This window comes from Eumetopias jubatus, unplaced genomic scaffold (assembly GCF_037043125.1).
Source record: "Eumetopias jubatus isolate StellerSeaLion01/CBP00866 unplaced genomic scaffold, mEumJub1_p1.0 scaffold_5, whole genome shotgun sequence".
Lineage (NCBI taxonomy): Eukaryota > Metazoa > Chordata > Mammalia > Carnivora > Otariidae > Eumetopias > Eumetopias jubatus.
Genome location: NW_028274811.1, coordinates 79,640,798 through 79,667,208, shown reverse-complemented (window position 1 = coordinate 79,667,208; position 26,411 = coordinate 79,640,798). Strand labels below are relative to the sequence as shown.

At 38.2% G+C, this 26,411-nt stretch overlaps 2 protein-coding genes across 3 annotated transcripts in view; both read right to left on the bottom strand.

The window, feature by feature from the left end:
• PAM (peptidylglycine alpha-amidating monooxygenase) overlaps window positions 1-26,411 on the bottom strand; it is a 277,506-nt gene that overhangs the window by 189,185 nt on the left and 61,910 nt on the right. The window contains exon 2 of one of the 2 annotated variants that reach the window (XM_088023415.1): window positions 13,210-13,311. The exons of the other annotated variant lie outside the window; for it this stretch is intronic. The gene's annotated coding sequence lies outside the window, so the exon portion shown is untranslated. The remainder of the gene's footprint in view (window positions 1-13,209; window positions 13,312-26,411) is intronic. 2 annotated transcript variants of the gene reach the window in all.
• LOC114208612 (mitochondrial calcium uniporter regulator 1-like) lies at window positions 6,759-20,497 on the bottom strand. Its single transcript, XM_028102668.1, has 4 exons — window positions 20,432-20,497; window positions 19,075-19,229; window positions 8,426-8,502; window positions 6,759-7,660 (listed from the first exon to the last, which is right to left on the bottom strand). Exons 1-4 carry the CDS (start codon window positions 20,495-20,497, stop codon window positions 6,759-6,761), a joined length of 1,200 nt encoding a protein of 399 aa, XP_027958469.1.

Sequence of the window (26,411 nt, the reverse complement as noted above, 5' to 3'; positions counted from 1 at the left end):
TAGGCAGCACTGAACGCACAGTAAATAGTTAGATACCATCTTCTCATGTTCTCATGCCCGGGTTATTATAATTGTCTCCCAACTCAGCTCCCTGCTTTTGCCCTTGCCACCTTATAATCTGTACCCAATGCAGATGCAGCAATCAAAGTAAGCCTTTGGTAAAGCAGCTCATATCTCACTGCTTAACACCCCTCTCATTTAGGTCAGAGTAAAAGTGAGAGTCATCATCCTGGCACGCCAGGCCCTACAGAGCCAACCTCTCCACCCCTCAGCCTTCCTCATGGGTCTCTCCTCCCTCCACCCTTTCCCCTGCGCGCTGTCCTCCAGGCACACTGGCCTTCTTGCTGTTCTTTACACAGGCATGCTCCCACTTGCTGTTTCCTCTGCATAGAATATTCTCACACCATGTATGTATCCGTGTGGCTTCCTCTCTTGCTCAGTTCAGGTCTGTGCTCACTCAATTGCCACCTTCTCAGTGAGGTCTTCTTTAACCTTGATATTTAGAATTGCAAACTTCCCCATGTTCCTGGGATCACCCATCACCCTTTACTACTCCAAAGTATTCAGTCTCATTACAATATGACCTATTTTACTTATTACTTTGTTTAATTTCTGACTGTAAGCTCTATGAGAGCAGAGATTTTTGTATGCTTTCTCTGTTATACCCCCAGTACCTAGCACAGTGCCTGGCACATAGCAAGACCTCCGTAAATATTTGTTAACAGATATGCAACTTCCACACATATACATGTTTGAGCTACCTGTAAACCATTACAGTATTACAACAAACTCTTCTGAACTAGGGTTCAAGCTAAATGTTCCAAAAAGAAGGGGTACTCACTTCAGCAGCATATACGCTAATATCGGAGTGATACAGACATCAGCATGGCCCTTGTGCAAGAGGCCAAAAAGAATGGGAAAAGATTATACAAAAATGAACAACAACAAAAAAATGAGGAACAAAAGTGAGATTTTTAAAAATCATCCAAAACAAAATAAACTAATTGACATTAAACTCTGGAGAGTTCCAACACATTCATAAAACCTTTTACTTACTTAGTCAATGTAGACTTAAAGAACACAAAAGGTTTGTATTTCAGCCATTACCCTCTAATGGCTTCTTGGATAATCACAAATTTAATGTGTAGGATGTGTTCTCAGAAAATGTGAGCCCTTGGGGACAGGTAGCGGGGCAGCCGGTACCCTTCACCCTGTTAATTCTAGGCTCCACTCACTAGCATGTGAAGATACCAAACTACCTTTCAAGTACTGATAGCAAAAGAATTAAGTACATTTAAAAGAAATGCTAATTTCTTCTATGAAACCAAATCTTGCAAACAAGATCTGACAAAATTATGATTTTTACAGGACTAACCTTATTGAGTCCTGGTATCAAACATACTTTTATGCCATTTATCTCAATGGCCACATCAAACAGAAAAGTGCAGTTATCCTTCATATGGTGTTTGACCCCCACGGTGTGTTCTTTCCCTTCCCTAACATCTTATAACACGGATGACCTTTATATGACAAGCTTTGTACTATAACTGTTTCTTGTATGTCCATATTGTTTCTACTTGAGAGATGCTTGAGGGCAGAAATCCTCGAGTAAGAAATACTCAATTTAACAAGGATGAATCCATTTATAACATCATCAAAGAAAAACAAGCAAAAAATGTTTCTAAATAATGGAAAGCAGAGCTGTAAGCACCAACAGGACCTCTATGTTTCCCCAACCAAGAGAAGTCAACAGGAAGGACTCCTGGCAAAGATATGATCCCCGCAAAATTTGCCTGTAGGAGCCTCAGCTTCTCATATATTCATTTTCTAATAATACAGTCAATGAAACATTATCATCCTTATTTTACACTGTGAGGAAACAGCGGTTTGAGTGAAGTGATGAACTTTAACCTGTTCAAAGTGACAGAATGTCTCAGAAGAAAGAAAAGACTTAATCCCAGGGCTGTCTGACTCAAAAGCTTGTGCTTCTCGTTACTGAGCTCTGCCTCCCGTTGGTCTAGAGTTGATTACGTACGCAGCTGTGTGATTCATATATTTTCATGTGAATGAGTTCCCCACGACTTATCCCTCTAACCTCTTGCAAAGAAGCTGTATATCTAATTACAGGATAAAGAGCATAGAATAAGAGAAAAGGAGGATAATATTTGGGAGGAAGTGGACGTGCAAGCCCCTGAGACTGTACTAGACTAGCTTGGCCTTGCCCTAGCTATGGGCATGGGTCAATGTCAGGCCTGCCTTAAAACCATACTAGCTCCAATAATATGTCAGTCTTCTTGTTTTTTTTTTTAAAGATTTTTATTTATTGAGAGAGAGAATATGGTAGAGAGAGAGCATGAGAGGGAAGAAGGTCAGAGGGAGAAGCAGACTCCCTGCTGAGCAGGGAGCCCGATGCGGGATTCGATCCTGGGACTCCAGGATCATGACCTGAGCCGAAGGCAGTTGCTTAACCAACTGAGCCACCCAGGCACCCCTGTTAGTCTTCTTGTTAAGAGGAATTACTGTCTATCCCCAAATAATCAGTACATTGCCAGATAAAGGATGGCTCAATTATCAAGACAGAGAAAAGTTCGCAAAGTTATAATCATGGTTAAATTTGGACATCTATAAATTTTCCAGGTTATAAAGAACTAGTGGACAGCCCTGAGACCGTCTTTAAAGCCTGGGTTTCAAGGGAATGTAGAACCACTGGTGACAAAGGTAGTAAGATGAAAACATAGAGCATGTCATAGGAAAGGTGAATGACTGGAAGAAGGTGTAGTGTGTATAAGAAGAAGGAAGAGAGACACATTAGTTCCTATAAAAAATGACAGTGTTTTAACAAAATGCCTGAATTTCACTTAGCATCATGACATAATTTAAGAATTATATCATATTAACATAGTAGTAAATTTTTTCTGGTTAAAGTAAGTACTAAATGGGGAAAGAGTTACCATATTGTTAGATATTTACTGTGTGCTAACAATGTTACCCAGAGAAAAACACAAACTACACCCACCAGACTTAAAAACTGTATGAAATATAGTCATATTATTCATATCATCACAATTACTTTTAGCTATTAACAATATATTTCTACACACATACAGATATATGCATGTTTTGGCAATTACCTAAAAATAACTCAAGCTAATTCCCTAAAGATTTAATCCATGTTGAAATGTGTCCTTAAAAAAGCTGATGGCATACTTTTTGTAAAACCGAGTGTAACAAAGGGTCACACTTAAAAGATATGCATATGAAGCTACATTTCTCTTTCACACATCTTGTCTGCATTTTCAAAACTGAATAATAAGCATGGTATTTTTAACAAGATAATGTTCACTTCCTTTGCATATAATAAAAATGTCAGAATCTTAACTTTTTATGCCTACATAATGGTTACAAGGTTATAAAAATGTATTCAATATAAAGGTTTCCATGAGTTTTATAATAAAATGACCAGGAGAAATGAAAATGAGATTAAAAACCAAAAGAACTAGATTCTAGTCCAAGCTCTGCCACGAACTATCTGTGTGACCTTGATCTAAATGAAGAATGTCAAATCTTTGGCCTCCAAGCAGCCAAAATCCCAACTGACCAGAGCTGACACGGAAGTTGAAACTTATCCATCCCTAGGCTGGTACCTTAACTACACTGAACTTCATATTCTGAACTATAAATTGAGAGAGTTGGCTTCTGAGTTACCTTGTGACCCTGACACTCAGATTACCAAAAAGAGCAGAGTCAGAAGTCTACCAACTGGGGCGCCTGGGTGACTCAGTCATTAAGCGTCTGCCTTCAGCTCAGGTCGTGATCCCAGGGTCCTGGGATCGAGCCCCACATCGGGCTCCCTGCTCAGCCGGGAAAGCTGCTTCTCCCTTTCCCACTCCCCCTGCTTGTGTTCCCTCTCTACCTGTCTCTCTCTCTCTGTCAAATAAATAAATAAAATCTTAAAAAAAAAAAAAGAAGCCTACAAACTGATGAGCATTATTCCTATAAAACTGTGAGACTCTTGTAGGCCCTCCTTTTTTTTCAAAGCAAAAATGCTTAATTTGTTATGTACAGTATTTTTAATTAGTAGAAGATGAGTGTATGCCAGCTGGACATAAGCCTGGGTTACAGGCAAATATTTACCAGCAGACTGAAAGAATCCTATATATGTTATTAGACCAGTGCACTACTGAGATGATATAAGGCCAAGGCCCAGAAAGAGGGACTAAGAAAATTCTTTCTAGATTCTGAGATTTCTAAAGGGAATATACACATGGACAATCCATATACATTTGGATAAAATATAAGATATATTCAGAATTATTTCTAAAATCAAAAAGTTCCTATCTGCTAATTTTTGGCTCTTTTATTTAAAGACTACATGTAAAAAATCCAAAAGGGATTGTTTGTTTAAATGAATATATTCTCAAACATATTCTCAAAATTTAGCAACTATAATTATTAATTATAATCACTAAAAGCTTAGCCTTAAAAAATGAAATAAAGAGTAGCCTACATTGGACTACCCAGAAAATGTTTTATATATATATGACTTTCAGCCAAAATTCAGAGTATCCAGCCTCTATCATAAGTCACATCTTTATTAGTAATAGCTAATTACTACTGAGTACTTAGCATGCACTAAGCTCTTTGAATTGTTATATATCTTTGAGTCTTGAAAATAACCCAATGAGGTAGGAACTTCTCATCTGCAAGTCTAGTTGATTAAGTCATATATATTTTCAGCTAAGAGCCATATTATACTACCTTGGAGATTACACAGCTTCATTCTTCTTTTTTTAATAAAAAAGCAAACAAAGAAATAACCAATGATAAATATCAAGGCCACAGCTGCAGTCAGCATGTATTCATAGAGCTGTCCAAACCCAAACCCAAACCCAACCATCTGCATTTCCACTTCTGCCTGCAATGACCTAGGGAACCAACCTTAGTGAACTACAAAACACCTTCTATATGTCACACACTGATAGATACAATTCAATCTCATGTAACCCTCACCACTGCCCTGGATGTATATTACCAGCCCCATCTCACAGATGAGAAAACTGAGGCTCAGAAGTAAATCAGGACTCTGATGTCCAAGTCAGTATTCCATAGGGCGTACCCCGGAGTTTCCACAGCACAGACACAAGAGATATTCAAGCTTATGATCAGATGCCATCAAGACAAGGTGAAGGTATAATCAATGCAGTACATCGAAGAGGAAAGGGAAATGAATAGAACAATTTAGAAAAAGCTGAGCATAACTTCAAAGGAAAAAAATTACAACAAACATCAAGTAAAGTTTTGCTTTATAATACTTGCTTTCTAATATTTAAATTATTCAATGTAGTACAAGGGTAGTGTTTATATTAAACTCACAGTGACCTTCAAAAGATACTGTAGTTTATATTTTATAGTCCATTGGAATCCTATCTATTAAAGAAAGTTTGCTTCACAAAACAGACTTGGGATATTTCAATTTATAGGCATTTTCTAAAAGTAATAATATTTGTCTACAATGTTCAGTCATTATTCATGTTAGGATATAATTAACAATAAAGGAAAAGAAAAACATTAGAATATGATCAGGAATGTGTTACAAAACAAGTCTACTAAGATTTTATCTTGTTTCATTTTCCAAGGATCATAACGTCTCAATATACCCGTATTGTCCTTCCGGGGAAGTAACAGATGGCTTTGTTGAAAGAGGATAGATAGGAAAGGGAAGGATCGAACACTTCCTGACCTTTATTCCTTTTACACTAAAACTAACTGGCTCAGAAAGTTCTTAAGTACCAAGCGATATGCTTAAACTGAAAATATTTCTTAATATACTTTTCTTTTGAAGTAGTAAAAATTAAGGACATTAAAAGGAAACTTTTTCATGTATGGTTGAATGGCTTATAAAAGCATCTATGTATCACTGTGTCCTAAATTCAGTTTATTCATCATATTCCTTCAACGATACTATCATTGAAGAACAAAGATGAGGAACAACTAATGTTAACTTTCTCAGAACAGAGTACTTTCTGTTAAAGCCTCTGAATTTCCTAATCCAATAGACAGAAAGAGGTCTAGGCTCTGCATTTTCCATTCCAAGAGTGTCAGCTGCATTGTAAGACCTGTTAAAGAACACAGGATTACTAGCTAGAACATTTAGAAGCAAATTTGTATCTTTAAGGATTGCAGTCCCAACAGAGTGCTAATCCCATTACCTAAGGAAAGGCTTGAGGTTGACTCTCTAAATGGATTTTAAGAGGTAGGCAATCGCTGGTATGTCTCAAATACGTTCTTTACTGAGGGCACCAGCAACTCACAGTGGCTTCAAATGTTTTCTAATTGCAAAATTTTTAAAACACTGACCCTCTATCTATAGAGTCAAACAAGCTTCCCTTATTTTATGCCAAATACACCCACAAAATGATTTAAATTGTAATTAATTATGGCACACTATAAACAATGAAAGAATCCTGGACCTCCATTCCTCGTCCAGTCCCTTGTATCAGAAAGCTAAAAAATTACATACAGAGGGGACATATCTCTTTAGGAAGAAAGCTTCTTATTCTACATAAATACTTAGCTAAAAGTTTTTCCAATTTACAAGAAAGTGTGGGCAGTAACAAATCTTCAAGTAAAAATAAGGACCTATTAGAAGAGGCTTAAATAACTTTAAAGAAAATATAATTTTATTACATTATTTTAAATCTCCAGATGACTTAACCCAATACATGGCTTTTTTTCTCTCTCTTTAAATAGACACTTTATTATATCCACAGGCAATAAAATCCCTGAGCTACTGTTGGGCACGTAAATACAGATCCTGCTAAATATTTAATGTTACCGAGCTTGTGTGACTCCAGCATGGTTCTGAGGCCAGCGACCTCAGTGTCTATCTTCCTGTCTGTCTGGGTGACAGCACGATCTTGCTGGGCATGCAATGCCACCATTTCTGTCCTCATTTCCAGCAGTTTCCTTTCATTCAACGAGTACAATTCCTTCACTCTGCTCTTTTCTAGATTGAAGTCTAACTTGGTATCTGTTCGGACTTTGACCACTTCATCCATTATTTGTTGTTTTAACCGATGTAGCTCCACGTTTATCTTCTCATTTTCTGCTCTGAGGACTGAAAATTCGCTTTTCTCCAAAATAATCATATCTTTTTTCACATTGGCAATCTGAGACATTATTTGCTGTACGGTGATCTCCTGCTGCATCTTGGTGACCATATCCTTGTAGATAATATCCATGTTGGCGTCCGTGATCTTGACCAATGCAGAGACAGTGATTTCTGCTTGCCGGGTGGAGAACCCATTTTCTTCCAGTAAACACACTAAGGCATGGGTGTCAAAGTAGAGTTTCTTGTTCCCGCAAGAGGTGAAATCTCTCCTTTTGTGCTCCAGATCTCTCCTGCGCTCCAGCTGCAGGCTCCCAGCAGAGAGGCTCAGCTCTCTCCTGGACAAAGTGAGGGCGGCCATTCGGCCGCGGCACAGGTGGAGGGCGCCGGTGGCCCAGGCGATGCCTGGGGCGAGGCCCGGCAGGTACCTCCCCGCGCAGCCGCGGCCGGCCGCGGGGACGGAGGGCCTCGGGCGCGCGCGCTCCGGGTCCGCCCCAATACATGGCTTTATTGGGTTAAGTAATTTATCCAAAACTGCATTGCCAGAAAGTGCTAAAGTCAGAATTCAAACCCAGGCTTTACTATGCATAAATCATTTTCATGATCTCATTTACATCTCATAATACTCTAACCCTAGAAGGTAGTATGATTCTCATATTTACCCTTATTACCTGTGGTGAAATTGAGATTCAAAGAGGTTCCATGACTTGGCCAAGTTCACACAGCCTGTACTCTTGGAGCTTGAATTTTGGGCTATAGTAAATGGTCTCCTGGCACCACATTAGATGGTCTTTCCAAAATATCATGCTACTGCTAAAATCTGGCATTAGATATTTGATCTTCTACAAAGGCAAACAGTAAATGGCCAGGTTCCTATTAAACATGTCATTGATTCTCTTCAGATTCTGTTCTCTTAAACTATTAAGAATATATTTGATTTAGTTAATATTTAATTTCTTACCCAAGACTTAGATCTAAATTTTGCAATGTTGAACAAAAGATAACAGTATTATGGAACCTAAAAACCACTTGTGTCTACGGAGATCCATTATCCAAGGTTTCTTCCCAGAAGTCCTTTAAGGAAATGTTTGATGTTTAAAATAAAATTATTAGCCATTCAATTCATATATTTGAGGATGGCTTAAATTAGATTCTTACATTTTCTATTAACTTGCCCAAGAGTCTGACATGGTACAAGTCAGGAGCTGGAGGGCTCACAAAGAGCATCATTGCTCAAGTAGAAAAGGCATTTCCTTTCCAGCTGTTGAGTTTCTTGGGTCTTAGGAAGCCCACAGAGGTCTTTTGTCAAATAGGTACCTGTATCAGTAGTGGATAATTTCCTATTCCTGACCACTTCAGCATCTGACAGGGTCTCCCAAAGTCTAACTTGCCATCTAGACACAGGTTTATAGATCAGCAAAAATATGCTAACTACATGGAATAGAACACAAAAGTGTTCGTTTACAAAAAGCCCTTATTCTATAAAGTTTGCATTTCTTAATAAAAGAATAGAGGTCAAAAGAGCTCATAAATTTTTAAGTAATTTAGTTCTACTCCCATAAAACTAATTAGGAAACACTGTCACCTGTATTTAACAGTTCTGAAGCTTCCCTTTCCTTGCCTAAAAGAAACAAAACATTTAGCATGTATTAAGCAGGGAGCAGAACAAATTCACCAATGCAATAGTCACAGCAAAACAGTAAACTTAATAACAGGAAAAGTAACCAGATGCCAGCTATCAACAGTTATATATGGTACCAATTAATTACACTCAGCTTTTTAATATTGTAAGCGTTGCGAGAATATTTAAATACTAAAACTTGGAGGATTCTCTATTTGGTGTGAGGGAGTTTAAATACACAGTGACTATTCATCCTAGTGACAACTTCCATTTGTACAGAGAATGAATAAGATAAAGGACTACAGCTGTAAAGTTTAGCCTGGATTCATTATAAAATTCTATTCTTCATAGGTTTATTAAAATGTTATAAGGATAAATACTATATATTTGGAAATGTTTGCAGAATGCTTCTCCCATGGCAATCTATTTGGTTTCACAAGCTATGCTCATGAACACTTGTTTCTTATTTTCCTAAATATTTATGAATAACATAGGTCTTTAACTCAACAGCATTTTTCTTGGCATAGCTCTTCTTCCAGATGCAGCATCAAGTATGGTCTTGAATTAAGGATCAAGTAGCATCTTTAATGCTGCTTTCCTAAGCCATCTGCTAGTTTTGTGAGGTTTTAATAAACCAAATGTCATCTTAAATTTTTCCATTTCCAATGCTCCCAACTACAATAAGATAAATTAATGCCTAATAAACCAGGAACACACAAAGAAAAGATTAAGTAATGAAAGTTTAAGTATTTTTCTCCTAAATAGAGAAAGGGGAAGAACTGTTATCTTTTTCACGGTCAGAGTCTGTTGGATATATAGTTACTTCCCTTACTGTGACTGGATTATCCCATGTTCAGAGTCTGTTATAAAGTATACATGAGAATAGGTCTATTAAAAGTTAACCTATAAGCATGGAATGTAAAGATTTATGGTAAACTAAAACTCAGGACCACTGGATTTTAAAGCTTGATTCTGGTTCATTTCAGTTTCTTTCTTCATGGGCACTCTTAGAAAAAAAAATGCCCAAAGGAAAAGAAAGGATCCATAACTCTTAAATTCCTAGTCAAGTACGCTCTAGACTACTTGGTTTTAATTGTTCACCCTGATTGTAGTTTGACATCTGTTTCAATGCTCCTTCCAGGAATCAAGTCACAGATGCAAGAAAGAATGACTCAACCAGTTGTTGAAGTCTTCCCTGTCTAATTATTTCCCACATTTAAGTTCTACATGATAGTTCCATACTTAAAATGAAATATTTTAAGGAGAAAAAAATATTTTAGGCTTTGATTTTAAAATTAGGGGAATAATATACCATTAATTTCTACTTACTTTTTTTTTTTTTTTTTTTTTTTTAAGAGAGCGAGAGAGAGAATCTTAAGCAGGCTCCACACCCAGCACAGAGCCTGATGGCAGGGCTCAATTTCACAACCCTGACATCATGACCTGAGTCAAAATCAAGAATCAGACAGTCAACCGACCGAGCCACCCATGAGCCCCACTATTTACATTTTTAAAAATATTTTTTCATTTTTTTCCTGTAACTCGCTTCCCTAAAGAAAGGTAAGATTTTGTAGCAATTTATGACTGTTTCAACACAATGTTGCTATTAAATAAACACTGTGATTTTATTCTGATCTGTAACAATTTCCCATATTCCTAAAATTTTTTGCTTTGATAAGATAAATGTGAGAGATCTAATTCTAAAGTAGCTAATGCTTTTTCTTTATATTTTCTCTATCTTCTCTGTAATTCTACACTCTTCATTCATTCTTCTCTTCTCCACCAAAATTTTCTGTTTCAAAGAGATAACTTTTGAGAATTTTTTGTTATCGTTGTTCTCAATATTGTACAATTCTGTGGAAACATTCTCTATCACATCCCTTTGGAAAAGTTTAAATATTTATTAGTCAGAAAGTTCACAAGGATGGCAGTGGGAAAACATCAATTTGGCTAACTGAACAACCTTAAGTTCAAACTTCTAACATTATCTTCAAATTATATTATACATATAATCACTGTATTTTGTGACTCTGTTAAGTTTAAACAAACTAAATGTGAATATTTATAATACACCAGCTTTTGTAACCTGGCTTTGGCATTTAGATTTAAATCGATGAGCCTAAAAAATTGTAAGTGATTCTGGGCTTCTCTTCCCTGCAGAGAGACCCTGGTGTTAATGTCCACTCAGGGATTCATTCACCTTGGGGCTTAGAATCTAATCTGGCCTCCCACTGAACTACATTACAAAGAGTGGAGCGTTTGAAATTTTTACAGAGTCCCTTAGAAACATATTTATTTTCTTTTTTTTTTAGAAAGATAGTCTTTTTATTTTTTATTTATTTTTTATTTTTTTATTTATTTGAGAGAGAGAATGAGAGAGAGAGAGCATGAGAAGCGGGGAGGGTCCGAGGGAGAAGCAGACTCCCCGCCGAGCAGGGAGCCCGACGCGGGACTCGATCCCGGGACTCCAGGATCACGACCCGAGCCGAAGGCGGTCGCCCAACCAACCGAGCCCCCCAGGCGCCCCATATTTATTTTCTTCATAAAGTTTTCTAATACTACCCCTCTCATCCCCTATGACTTCAGACACTACCACTGCCCACAACCTATTCTTGCTCTATCAAAACTCTTAGACTGGACATCTTTAGATACTGAAATGAGCTCAAATTAAACCTCTTGGGTAGTGTGCAGTTAGACTCTCCTGGGAGCCAGAGCACTTTCTAGGGTCAGTTTTGCCTTTTGGGTTTTGGAAACAACACTGGCATGGACTTTAAGTGCTTAGGGGATCAAGGAGAAAAAAAAAAAAAAAGACCAAAAATAGCCAACAGTAAATCAGAAAGAATTCCAACCAGCAGAAATCTAGGTAGGCTAACTGGGATAATGGTATTGGGATAGTGTAGAGGGAAGGAGCCTCAGGAGCAACGCAGGAACTGCTGCCTCCCCTTGTCTTATGTTTCTTTCCATGCTTAATACTTCATCTTCTAAGCTAAGCATTATTCCAACTTCTTTCATGCATTCCTTCTCCTTCAATCTTCCCATATTGCTTAAATGCAAGACATTTCAGTACAAGGCATTTTTAATCATGCTATCTTTTAATCCGTGTCATCTAACAGCAGATCATGTACCACCAGCCACGTTTTTAACTTTTAGACTGGACATAGCAACAACAAAAATTGCAATCAACGTCACTCAATTTGCTATTTACATGTAAGGGTAAGTTAGGTGAAAGGAGACAGTGAAATAATAGTTTAAGATCTTAACCAAAGATTAAAAAAAATTTTTGATAAAAATTTTAAATAAAAACAAAGGAAAATTTTAAAAGGAATAGTCCAAAGTATACTATCCCAACATCTCTATAGAAAAAGGGTGAAAAATGTAGGTGAAGGTTTAATTGGTTAAACACAAAATCACACAGGATACTAAAGCACAAATATATAGTAATATAAACTCAACAGTTCTGTGTAACTAATATTTATGGGGTGTTAACTATGTGCCAGGAACTATAAGCCTCACACAGTAACTGCCAGGTTAAAAACAAAAACAAAACCTAAGGAGGGAAATTTTTAAAGAAAGAATAAAGAAAAACGTGATGCAACTTAAAAAAGACATAGAAAAAGAAAAAAATCCAATAGTTTCAAAACTATCTTAAGAAATAAAAATGGGGGGCGCCTGGGTGGCTCAGTCGTTAAGCATCTGCCTTTGGCTCAGGTCATGGTCCCGGGGTCCTGGGATCGAGCCCCGCATTGGACTCCCTGCTCCAAGGGGAGTCTGCTTCACCCTCTCCCACTCCCCCTGCTTGTGTTCCCTCTCTCGCTGTGTCTCTCTCTGTCAAATAAACAAATAAAATCTATAAAAAAAAAAAAAGGACTTTCCTGTCTGAAAAGTCTTTTGAAAAAAATCTTAAGATAAATGAAATGAAAATAATTAAGGGAAGCAAAATAATATTTTATCATATACAAAAAGGCAGGGTCTATTATGGGCCTACCTTAAATCTGTTTATCACATTCTCATCCTCCACCTTCCTGATATAGCACCTCTCTAAAACCTTTAGACCATACTTGCAGAGTGTGTTATATAGAATCTCTACACTGATTTGAGGTACTTTTAAAAAAAAAATTATGTCACTTATCTCTTTCTTCTTTGCTGTGTGTTTGAATGAAATGCACATCTTAAATATATAAAGTCAATGAATTTTAATGATTTATACACCACATCAGTAGGCAACTTCTACTCCAGCCAATCCCCACACCACCATGGGCAGCCTATATTGGTATTTCTTTCCCCATATTTAAGTTTTCCCTGTATTTAACTTTTTATGGACACTCTTCATGTCTGCTCAGCTAGACTTATCATCACAGACTTTTCTTAGAGTTAGTGAAGATTCTAGAACTGTTGGTCCAACTCCCTCATATTACCCACAAGAAAACAACGAACAAGAGGAAGTTAGTGTAAATCCTGGGACTATGACAAGGGAACTCACATTCTCTCTGGCCAGTACACTTTCTGTCATATTTGAAGTAAGAGATTCACTTTTCCACATCCCATTCAACGCTGAGTCCAGGTGTTCAGCAATCCCTTTTAACTGGAAAAAAAAATAATCAGTGAAATGTAGCTTTGCTTCCACTAAGGAGCACTTTTCCTCAGCTGGTCTCCCGTTGTCTGCCAGCCTCTGGACCAAACATGGGGGGAGGGGCCCACACTGGGATGAGGAGGAAGCCGGTGGGCAAGCATGGGAGGCAGTGTGTTACCGCCCAAGGCGGCTACATGCCAGCCTGGGTGCTTGTCCAGAGCAGTCTGCTCCCTGCCCAGCCTCTCCCGACTGCAAATGCCTTTCTCGGCCCCTCTTCCCTCTCTTTAGTTTTATTTCTCATTGTGACACAATCTTCTCAGTCTTCTCTCCTGCCCCTTGCTTGGGTTTAATCTGGAGAGTGTGAGGTTGGAGGGGACACACACTCTTCACACTCAAGACCTCTTGTTCTAGGAGCTAGGTGAGTTTAAGTAGCTCTAGGGAACAGTAACCTGGAGCCGGTCTGCCCAGAGTATTCCCAGTCCCTCTCCTGGAATAGCTGGGTTATTGGATTCCTCATTTGCAAAATAAAGTAATAATAATAGTACTTTCCTCAAAGGGTTGCTGTGAGAATGAACTAAGAATGTACATAGAAAACTGGCACACAGGAAGTCCTCAATAAATGTTGGTTGCTATTAGCCAAATGACATCTGCCAAAGTTCCCTGGAGATCCACACTAGACATATAATCATGATAAGATGGGCATTAACAAATGTATATCATATAGAAAATATCAACACAGAAAGAAAAAGCAGGTTGGGAAAGATGGCAATGTTAGGTTAGAGAAGGAGAACTTTGGCAAACGAGTGTATGCTCAGGTGCTCTGAGGCACCTTTCAATTTGGGAGTTCCCCTCTTTGAATTTCCACAGCACTTTGTTTATGGTACTTATTCTAATCTGCTCTGTTGTATCAAAATTATGCCCATCCTTCTCCTTCTGAGAAGGTAGGCTCCTTGGGATAAATGTTTGCTAGATAAACTAAAATGCATTTCAAGTAACTAAAATTAAAACCCTTTTCTTCCTTCCCACCCCTACTCCTTGCCTTGAAAAATTCTAAGCTTGAATGGAGATGATTATGTATTAAAACAAAATGAGAAACTAATTCAAAGTTTTATCTTTAAAAGTTTCTGGTAACAGAAGATGATAAATTTCTGAACATTCATAATTATTTTCCTTCTTTTCTGTTGGTTCCCTTCAAAAACTCATCATATTTTTCTCTCCAACTGCAAAGTGATTAGCTTTATGAATTTAATCTTCACATTCTTGTCCAAGTCCCAAAAGTCACTTCTGCCCTTTACCAAAGTGGGTTTCTAAAGGAACCATAAGCAGTGAGTGTATTTCAGGTTCTTCAGAATGTTTTTCAACCCAATTCCTTTATTCTCTGTTCTAACTTCTGTGAGCAATAGTCTCATTTATTGCTTCCCTCCCCAAATAATGTACAGCATGTTTTTCATTTGGCAATCATAATTATTTATCCACTTGGACAGGGAAGGGGAAATTCAAATCAGTTCTCCATTATTTAATTATATATAGAATTCATGTTATTATGCATGTGTATTCTTTACAAATCTAGACTATGTGTCTGCACAAGTATCACAGATTTTAAAATACACTTCCAGGAAGATGAAATCACTATCTTATTCTTCTTTTTAAATACGTCCTTGTTTCAGTGCTTCTAGTATCTTAAATGTATGTTTTTCTACATAATAATCAACCCCATTCATTCATCTGCATCAAAATTGGATGAGCATAAATTTCTATCCATTTCTTACCCTGATATGTAAATAAGTACCATTCATCATAATCTATTTCTAACAGTTATAAATATACAATTTTTTTAAATCAGCATATTCTTCTAAACTATTTTAGTGTTGGGTTTAGAGACAGCATACTGGAGATGTTTTATTTGTAACTAATGCTTGCACTAATGGTTCAAAACACAGGACCCTGATTTAAAATCTTCTCTAAAAACCTCACTAAAAAGAAAATGCCCCATCAGCTCAATTTGTTTAGAAACTTTTTAAGATGTGGTGACTTTATGTTACATTCTAAATATTTTAATCAGAAAAAGGAAGTGGCGAATTAAAAAATATATATTAATGAATATTTCATCAAGTTGCAAACCAACTGTCACGAAAACCCTTATATATTATATACAATTTTATATAAATCATTTGATGGCCTCAGCAAGAGGAATATACCCTATTTAAACTGGCTCGTGTGATGATCAGGAAGTTTTGCTGCGACCACCCTCTCCAAGCTGACTGAAGGCAGATGGTGCTGACATGTTCAGCTGAGGGAAGCGTTGATCACAGAGTATCTGCCAATCAAACACTTGGGAAAGAAATGAGCTCCATCTGTGTTTTAATTACTACAGCAAACCCAACCAGTGTAACTGCCAGAGCTGCACATTTAATGGAGTACAAGAGACATAACACATACTTTCTTTCAAACACTAAAGTAGAAATTGCCATATACAGTACTAAAAAAAAAAAAGAGAGAGAGAGAGAGCACTGTTAATTAAGAACAAAATCTAGTGACAGTATGAATATTTCTATTCATCTCAAAAATATTTCTATTTCAGGGGAGCCTGGGTGGCTCAGTCGTTAAGCGTCCGCCTTCGGCTCAGGTCATGATCCCAGGGTCCTGGGATGGAGCCCCACATCGGGCTCCCTGCTCCTCCGAGGGGAAGCCTGCTTCTCCCTCTCCCACTCCCTGTGCTTGTGTTCTCTCGCTTGCTGTGTCTCTCTCTGTCAAATAAATAAATCTTTAAAAAAATATATTTCTATTTCACTACAGCTGTATTTCACTTTCTCTAAGCCAATTCTAATGTGTATGAGAGAATTCTATACATAAACATGAAGAGGTAATATTTGAAAAGTAAAATATTATCTAAATATTCTGGACACCAAAGAGTAATCCTACTAAAATTCAATAAAATGAGAAAATTTATAAATATTCAAAAAATTTATAAATATTCAAATTTATATTATTGAATTTTTATAATTACAGATTATATATATATTTATTGCATTTGTTAATATATCCTTATATTATTATAAAAACTCATTTCATTAAAGAAATAGCTGAACTTTCAAAACTTTTCTGTCAAGTGATATTAGGTTGTTTGGTTATTGTTCTAGTATTCTCAAATGAACTTATCCTGGTACTCACCTTGTCTCATCACTGTGTGAACAGGAAGCATGGGAGTACAGATGTCACTTGGTTTACGCTTCTACCCTAGAGGCATTCAGGGGCTCTCTGGGCTGGGGTGTGCAAGCAAGCGGGAAGGATATAGGGAGGGATTAAAAGGAAAGAGTTCTCCTTTGTCTTTTCATTTTATACTCTCCCAGCTCAGTCTTCCCCGCTACCCTTTCACTAGCACCACATATTTGGCATCAAGGAGGTCTTTAGAGATTCACAGTGATCTCAAAGTTTCAGTTACACTTTGAAATTTGAGAAGATATATTAAACATACACAAATACTGACAGTAAAAGGATTTCTAAACTCTAAATGTGCATAATAACAAAATAAATTCATTCATCCAATAAGCATTTATCAAGTGCCTATTATACATTGAGTTGAGGTAAAGATTAATAAAGATGGTCCCTGTCCTAAAGGATCTCAGAATCTAGCAAGGTGGCCAATCCCATAAGTAACTGAATGCAAAACAAGAAACACATGTACTAAGACATACGCATAAAGTGCATGCCAGGTGGCAGAGAGGAGGGAAGAATTAAGTTTGTTGGGATTCAGGGAATCTTTCAGAGGGTAAGTGGGCTTTCACGGAGACAAATAAGGCAGAGATGGGGGAAGAACATTCCAGATGGGGGACAGCATGTAGAAAGGCAGGGACACTGGACAGTTCATACTGTCTCCTCATGCCTACTCTCTTGGGAATGGTGATCTACAGGGTCAGATGCTACCAAGAGGTTATTTGAAATAAGACCTAAAAGGGGCATATTTCATTTAGCCATTTGAAAGTTATTGGTGACTTTTTACAGAATAGTCTTAGGTTTGAAGCAGGTTTCAAAATAAATGGAAAGTGAAGAAGTGGGTAGCACTTTAGCAGAGAGGAGAGAAGGGGTGGTCAGAGAAGGGGAGGAGAAGAGAGACAGAGGGAGAGGGGTGAGTATTTTGAAAAGGAGACAGAGTGGAAAAAAGGTTTAAGATCTAAGCATGCTGAAACAGGACAAAAATGGCTGCTCTTAGTGGGACTGTGTAAAGTTTGGTTTATTTTTATAATTAATTGAAGAATTATGTTTCTTCAAAATTATTTATTGAATTATTCTTAAAGAACTACTTTTTACACTATAAAATTTTTTTAAAAGTTTATACAATGAAATAGAAAATATGTACCTTTTGCCAATCCAGTTTATTTTTTCTTATCCAAATTACCCCCCACCCTTATGATACCTACCTTATCATAATTTTATTTATCAATTTTATCCCCAGAACAAGTAGTGAGTGACAAGATAGTTATTGTAAGCTACCTTTTCAGAGCACGGGTAAAAAGCCCTGTCTTGAGTCAATTTTTGTATCTGCTATGGAATTCAGATCATCAATTCATTATCAGAGTCCTCTAACACGTAGAGCTCGGAACTGAGCATATTAAAAGACACACTTTCAAAATGTTTTGAAAAACACAAAATTTTTAGAAATAGGTCACAGATTACCATTATAACCCTAAAATCACCATTTTATAATTATCAGAACCTTGATCCTCAATTAAATGCTGCCTCATCCACCTATAAAAGATAACTAGGTTACCAATCTAATACTAAACGAGACCTTTTAATATCACTTGATGCTTCTCCCCCCTTTTTTTTAACTTTAAATTCTTACAAAACTAGAAGCCAGATCACCCAACTCCTTTTCCCTGCTCCAAAAAATCATGGTTATTTTTGAAAGAAAATGTGTTCTCCATACAACAAGTTATTTATTAGACCAAATTACTAATTTTGGAGTAGAACAAAATACATTATATTCTTTGCTATACTGCTACATTAAAGGTTTTCTCCCCCCACACAAGGAAATGTATATGACTTGATAGATTTATAATTGCAGCCAGTCATCCAAGTAAATAAAACAGTGAGGAGGCAGCTATAATCTACTAAAGCAACGGATCAAAGGTTCAGGAAAGAATAGATTCTTTACATGCAGGAAAGGTGAAAATTTTAAATTAAGAATAAAAAAGAAGAATTTTAAGCAGTGACAGGTGAGTGCAAGGAAATTCTTTGATATTCATAACCACTGGAAACTAAAAAATGACTCCAGGTTACCAAAAACCAACCAAAGTAAACTATTTTATGTGTCATTGCAAACAATCAAGAAACATCACACACTGTTTTATGATCGGCTATATAGATATTCTCTATCTTGCCAGTTGTTCAGGCCAAAAAAGTCTCTGGAGTCATCCCCAGTTCTCTCTTTCTTTCATACCCAATCCTTCCTGTCCACTCCACCTTCAACGTATATTCAGAATATCTCTCCACTGATCCTTGGTCCCTATCACCTTTCACCAAGGTTACCACAGTTTCTCCCAACTGATCACCCCATTTTCATTGCTGGCCCCTTGGGCAGATGAGCTGTTCAGAAAGGCAAGTCGGGCCAAGTCACTCCCATGCTCAACTCTCCCAGTGGTTTCTGCTCTTGTCAGGACAGAGAGGGCCCTGTATCATCTGGTCCCCAATACCTGTCTGATCTCATCTCCAGCTACTCACCCTCATTCACCCCCCTCCAGACACAGTAACTTCCTTGTTGTTATTCAAACACACCTGCACACATCTGTCCCAGGCCCTGGGCCCTTGTTCTTCCCTGTGGCTGAAACACTCTTTATGTAGCCCTCGCCGTGGCTTGCTTTTTCATCTGTCAGCTCCAAAGGTCTTTGTTCAACTGTAACCCTTAGTGAGTCATTCTCTGACCACCCAAACTAAAATTGCAAACCCAACCACAAACACTTCATCACTCCCTACCTCTACTTCCTGCTTTATTTTTCTACTTGGTGCTAACCATTCCTCTAATAGTTAATATATTTTAATTATGTGTTTATTGTCCGTTTTATACAACTGGAATACAAACTCCAACAAGGAAGGAATTTTTGTTTGTAGATAAATAGTACTTGACCCATAGCTGATTCACAAAAAGTATCCGTTGAATGAATGAATCCCATCAGACAGTTCCAGGAACAGATAGTTGCTAACGATACATAAACCTCCTCATTTCTTATACAGTGGTTAAAAGTTTAGCCTGGTGTAAGTTTTCTGAGCTTTCTTTATAACTCATGTTTTAGGTGAAAAATCACATAACAAGCTGCCTCTGAGGTAGAGTAATAACTTTAAATAAAGACCTGGCACTGATAATCAAAAATAAGAGATAAAAAGTCAATGGTGAGTTCAAGATTTTGAATCTATCCTTAAATAACCAGAAAAAATTGATGAGATTACCTCTGATGCCCGTAAACACTGGCCAAGCATTTAAAACACCTTTATTTAAGGCTCCTTGATGTCATTACAGAAAGCTTTTGAATGAGCAAGGACATGCAAACTTCAGTTCTAAAGCACTATAGGAAGTCAGAAAATGTAATTTCACAACCAAAGTAATTTGTAATGCATTCTGTGACTTTCTTTTCAAACATGACTAAAATAATTCAGTTTCAGTCCTAATGACCACTCCAAACATGCCAATCCCAATATTACTAATTAGCAGCAAGCAAGCCCTCTATACTAGACATTATCTCTTTCACCAATGCTCTGGGTTGTTGTTAGGCCCAGACTGATTTGAGAGTAATTAATGTTTCTGCAGTATGCAAATCTAGAGTTGAGTTCACTAGATTTCCACTGGCAAATACTAGTAAAAGCAGGGTCCTCTTTGTATTATCTTTCCCAGAACACCTTCATAGCATGAATTTAAGAGACAGCAAGCTCCCAAGTTGGGTTAAATGTGCACTTATTATTGAAGAGACTTGAAATGCACATGAAAACATTGCATGAATTCATTTCTCTTCAAGCTAACGACTTCCCAAGATTGATATCATCAGTCTCCTTCAGTCTTCCCCATTTCTTCTATCTCCCCATCAATGCTGCCACTTGGGTTTAAGAGAACAGTCATCTTTATTTAACCCTCCCTTCTCACATACAATTGGTTGTCAAAACCTGTAGGTTCCTGTAGTAAGACCTTCATTCGTTCTCCACTGTGCATGACTGCATTATTCATTCAACTGCTTTTCTTGCCTCTGGTCTTTCCATGATCTGATCAATTATTCTTTTATGCACTGTTATCAACTGTCTCTGTCCATCAATCTATTCTCTTAGCTACAAGATTAAAGTAAACCCCAATCTGTTGTGCTTCTGCTTAAAGAATTTCAATGGCTCCTTATTTTCCACTGAATTAAACGTAGATCCCTCAGCCTAGGATTTAAGGTCCTCTCTAATAATGCACCAACCCTGACCACCCAGGCTTACCTCCTTCTAGTTCATTTCAGTATAGAAAGCAGCAGCTGTTGTATCTCACTAAACACCGGGAATCTTTCTCTTCAAGTCCCTAGAGCACCTGTGGTACTAATAAATTCATTTACTCATCCATCTACAAATAGTTATTTATCTCCTAATACATGCTAAACATTGCTTTCAGAGCTGGAGATACAGCAGTGAATAAAACAAAGGTTCCTGCCCTCATGGAACTTATGTTCTGGTGGGGAAAGACAGAAAATAAATTCAATCAAAAAGAAAAATATGTCAGCTATAGATAAGCACTTAAGAAAAAAGCGAGAAAAGGAATTAGGGGTTGTTGGGGTACAGTTGGGCAGGGTAAGCTTATAACTTTAAATAGGGTGTTCAGGAAAGGTTTCACAAAGAAGCAAATACCCGAAGGAGGTGAAGGAATGGGCCCTACAGATAACTGGACGAAGAGCACTTCAGGTAGGGGGAAGAGCAAATGTCAAGACTTCAAGTGGGAAACGTGTTTGGCTTACCATAGGGAGAGTGTAGAAATACAGTCCAAGGGGTAGAAGGAGACCAGTTTTTTAGGACTTAACTTTTACTCTGAATATGAGAAGACATTGGAGGGTTTGCAGGAGAGAAGAGGCAAGATCTGACATGTTTTAAAACAATCACCTTGATCAATATATTGAAAGTCTGGAGACAAGTTAAAGGGCTGTTACAAGAATTTAAGCAATAGCTAATAATGATGCCTTGGACCTGAGTAGGTCCAAGTCGGGTAGCGCAGGTGGGGAAAGTAGTTAGCTTCTGGGTAGCACTAACAGGATATGGAGCATAAGAGGAAAAGAGGAGGAAAGGGTGACTGAAAGGTTTTTGATGTGAGCAACTGAAACGCCACTGTCTAATAGAAAAAATACAGTGTGAGCCACACATGTAACTTTTAATTTTCTTACAGTCACATTTGCAAACGTAAAAGGACAAAGATGAAACCAACTTTTAAAATATATCTTATTTATCCCAATAAAACAAAATATTATTTCAACAAGTAATCAACATAACAATTATTAACAAGATATTTTACATTTTTTTCAAACTCTTTGAAATCTGGTGTGTATTTTATGTTTACAGCACATTTAGTTTGGACTAGTCACATTTAAGTGCTCAACAACCACATATGGCTAGTGGCTACCATATTGGGATAGTGCAGAACTAGAATGATGAAATGTTTTTTTCTTTCTTTTTTGTAACAGGGATACTAAATGCAATGGGAATATTATAGTTTAAATTATAGTAGCAAGTCATGGGAGGCAATCCAATATTCACTCATAAGGGTAGTTAATAAATTATGTTACAACCAAGTAGCTACTAAAAGCTAGGTTCCCAAAGAATATTTAAAAGTATGCAAAACATATTCATAGTAAATATGGGGTGGGGGTGGGTGGGAAGGGTCAGAGGAAGAAACAGTATACACAAAATGATCTCATGAGCAGGGATGAGAAACACACACAACATGAGCTTGGAAACACATATGTCAAAGTGTTAACATTGATCATTTCTGGGATAACTGATGGAGGAAAGACTGTAGGAAGAGTAGCATCCCCCACAGAGGGGGATGATGAGAAGGTTTGAACATACTACATTTAGGATGCCTATTAGATACCCCAAGTGGAATATGCTGTCTAGAGTTCAAGAGAGAGGTTCTGATCAGTAAGACGAATCTGGAAACTGTCAATGTACAAATGGAATTTAAAGGCAAGAGACTGTATGAGATCACTAAGGAAGTAGGTTTCAACAGAAAAGAAACTGGGACCAAGGACTGCATACTAGGATATCCAACTTCTAATGTAAGGAAGATGATGAAGAACCAGCAAACAGGACGGGGAAGAACAGCAAGTTGGTAGAGAATGACCACCATTTTCAAAGGATACTGCAAGTCATGTCCAAGGAGAACGGAGAACTGACCAAAGGTATTGACCTGAAAGCCAGTCACGGTCCTGGCATGAACAGTTTTGGTGGAGCAGTGGGTTATGAAAGAAGTGGGTTCAAGACAGACCAAGAGGTTGGGCGCCTGGGTGGCTCAGTTAGTTAAGCAACTGCCTTCGGCTCAGGTCATGACCCTGGAGTCCCGGGATCGAGTCCCACATCGAGTCCCACATCGGGCTCCCTGCTCAGCAGGGAGTCTGCTTCTCCCTCTGACCCTCTTCCCTCTAGTGCTCTCTGGCTCTCATTCTCTCTCTCTCAAATAAATAAATAAAATCTTAAAAAAAAAAAAAAAAGACAGACCAAGAGGAGATGAACCGCAGAAAAATTCATGGACCACATTGAGCATGAAGCAGGGCAAAGATATACAGTGTTTTTATCAGTGTAGAATCATATCCCTGTGTTCTTAACTTCTCTCTCTCTCACTCTAACGTAAGTTTCTTAAAACAGGGAATGCCTTGGGCGCCTGGGTGGCTCAGTTGGTTAAGCGACTGCCTTCGGCTCAGGTCATGATCCTGGAGTCCCGGGATCGAGTCCCGCATCGGGCTCCCTGCTCAGCAGGGAGTCTGCTTCTCCCTCTGACCTTCCCCCCTCTCATGTACTCTCTCTCTCTCATTCTCTCTCTCAAATAAATAAAATCTAGAGAAAAAAAAAAAAACAGGGAATGCCTTAATTCTCTGAGCCCAGTATTACTTTTGAGGCAAAAAATTAAAAACATGTGCCTAGGAGTAATACAGTAATTTTACACAGGCTGGCATACTGAATGCTGAGGTAAACCAATGGATTAACATCAAAGTTAATTCATGATTCAGATCATCAATTGGCGAAAACCTCAACTCAGGGTAAACACCTCTGAAAAGTAACTGCAATCTGATAATTACTGGCTGTCATAAAGCCTAACTATAAATTTCTCAGTGAAAGCTTTCATCAGGAATGCTCTTTTTCTTTTTGCCAAATGTCAAGTTTAAAACTAACCACTACATTTCTTTGACATTACTGCAAAGATGAAAAAATCCCAAATACCAAAACTCCAGGCAGATAACCAGTGAGTTATCAGCTATGACACAAAAAGACCATAAACTGTAACCTCATCAATACAGAAGACTGTTGCAATGAAAAATACAGTGACTAGAAAAACCAATTATTCTTCAAACTTCCAACATTTTACTAAGTCTGGGCCAATTTCAAGCTATTGTTTCTGCACAGTCTTTCAACAATGGTTCAATCTTACTGAAAATCCTCATAGAGCTAACATATTAGGAGGTAATTCTAGACAACTATTATCAAATCTAATATATGTTGCTTCTTGGCATAAAAATACCTGCCTCTTTAAGATCCATTTAGAAAACACAGTGCGGAATTCATTTTACAAGTTTAGCATCTGAGATTGGGGAATGATGGCCAGGGAATGGGCAGGATAACAGAATAGTTGCAGTGATCTCGGAGAAATGTAAGGTTCGGATGTTTTTAACTTGGGTTTTAGCCATTTCAAAAGGATACACTGGTAATTTGGTGCAGAAATTTCAATGTGTAGATAAGGCAATCTATTTTGCTCACCACAAAATGTCTTATGAAACACTCAAAATAATTCTGTTGGTGTTGCTTCTTTACCTCATCCTTTTTACTCACTTAACAAGACCAATTTCTCAACACAATCTCAGTGCTCTATTTCATTTCCCCTTTTCCTGGTTTACAAATTTTAACTTCACTTTCTTCTCTCAATAACCAGCCATGTCCCTTCTTTCTGCCCACTCTCTCCTGTAATTTTACCTGCCTTCCAGCCACAGAAGGAGATACTGATAACTACACAATCAAGGCTCCGCAGCGGGAGAAAAGGAGAGGCACAGGCCTAGGTGTGCAGCACAATGCTTTTACACTCAAAGGGATTCAATAAACAGGAGTTGGGCTGCTTACATGAAGTATTATAGGGAAACTAAGAAGATGCAAACAGGAGTAAAGAGAAGGACTGAGGTAGGAAGTGTCCATTGTAAAGTATGTCAGTGTGTGCGTGTTGTTACGTGTGGGTGTATGGGAAAGACATTCTACAGTCGAAAAAACATAAAATACGTGTTTTTAAAAGTCAGGCAAGTGTAACTAAGAGAGGTGGGGGATAAAAAGCTTAACAGCATAACAATAGGTCTGCCACCAAGTAAATACATCAATTCATTTAGTACTTTAGGAAAAATTTACTTTTCAGTAGAATGTAAATAAAATGACTTATCAAATTCCAACTAGAATTTGTCACTTGGCAAAAACTACTATGAAAATAAAACAGTGAGTTGTTAAGTGATAAGACAGTTACTTTCCATAATAGTTCCTCTCTTAGCTGAAACTCCATGAAATCCAAGGTCGCATCGTCCTTCGATTAATTCTGCATTGTGTTTAGTGCACCTTCATGCACGTGAAGGCATTCAATAGTAATTACTGAGATTGCATTTTGATTGAAGAGGACAAGACTGACCTTCGCCAATAAAGGAAAACAATGCCGCCTGACTTCTGTCATATTCTAATATTCCAATTGGTAAGTCATATTCATCTGTCACTTTCCCTCCTAAAACTCTTGGAAAAACTTTGAGCTTAAATTGTGGTATGTATTTGTTATTAGAAGGTCTCAATTTAACAAAATCAATGGATTGGTGAGCTCATTCCCTGACTTACAGCTATTGAGACTGCATGATGGTCTGCAGCTGCCTCCCCTCTCCTGCACCTTTGGTGTTTGGGAAAGAAGCACCTGACAGCAGCTCTACTTCCCCTCATTAATGGAGGATAGTTGGAAGGAAAGCAGGCAGGGGCAAGGGGGCCCATTCTAAGAGGAAACTACCCTTAAAAGGAAAAAGGCTCCATCCTGTTATTCTAGGCTTTACTCAATGCCCCAGCTTCGACTCCTCCTCCTGGGAGGATTTACAACTTGTTTGTGACAGAAAGGAAGGGAATGGCCTTGGGCGTCCTAACCCAGGCCCAGGGGGAAGCTCAACTGCAACTCAACAGCCAGTGGGATATTTAAACAAAGAGCTTGATCTAGTGGCCTTAGGCTGGCTGGCTGGCTGGCTGGCAGGCCTTAGGGCAGTGGCGGCTGAGGCCTTCTTGATCCCGGAGGCTACTAAATACTGCCCTGGAAGAGCCCTCCACCCTTTTTCCCACGTGAACAACTACCAGAAAGATAGACGAAGACGTGGACAAAAACTGGATTGGGTGACAGGCGCAGGGAGGGTTAATCAGATTAAAACAACCCACACCAAAGAACCCATAAAAACCCCTAGATTTAAACCCCAAAATGGCAACCCTCTCGGCTCCCCTCCCTCTTCAGGTACTTTGTACTATCGCTCAATAAATTTTGCTTTGCTGCCCACCACTCTTCCTCTGGTCTACCTCTTCATTCTTCGAAGTGGGGTGACCAAGAATCCGGGGTACTAAAGGAAAAGAAATCCTGCAACATCACGACCGGCTAAAACGCGGGTAACCAACCTCCTGCCCCCAACATGGGCTTACTTTTTATAAAGTCATCTAGGACTCAGTAAGTACCAAGTATGGGGAATGGTTCTCTCTAAACTGTCCCACCTTGTGGCTGGTCTTGCACTGCAGTGCTCACAACAACCCCCCCCCCCCCACACACACACACGATGCCAAGCCTCTGTCCTTGTACCTTTGTGCCTTTTAAGTATTGCTGCTCCAACTTTGTTCTCCCTAATTGCCCC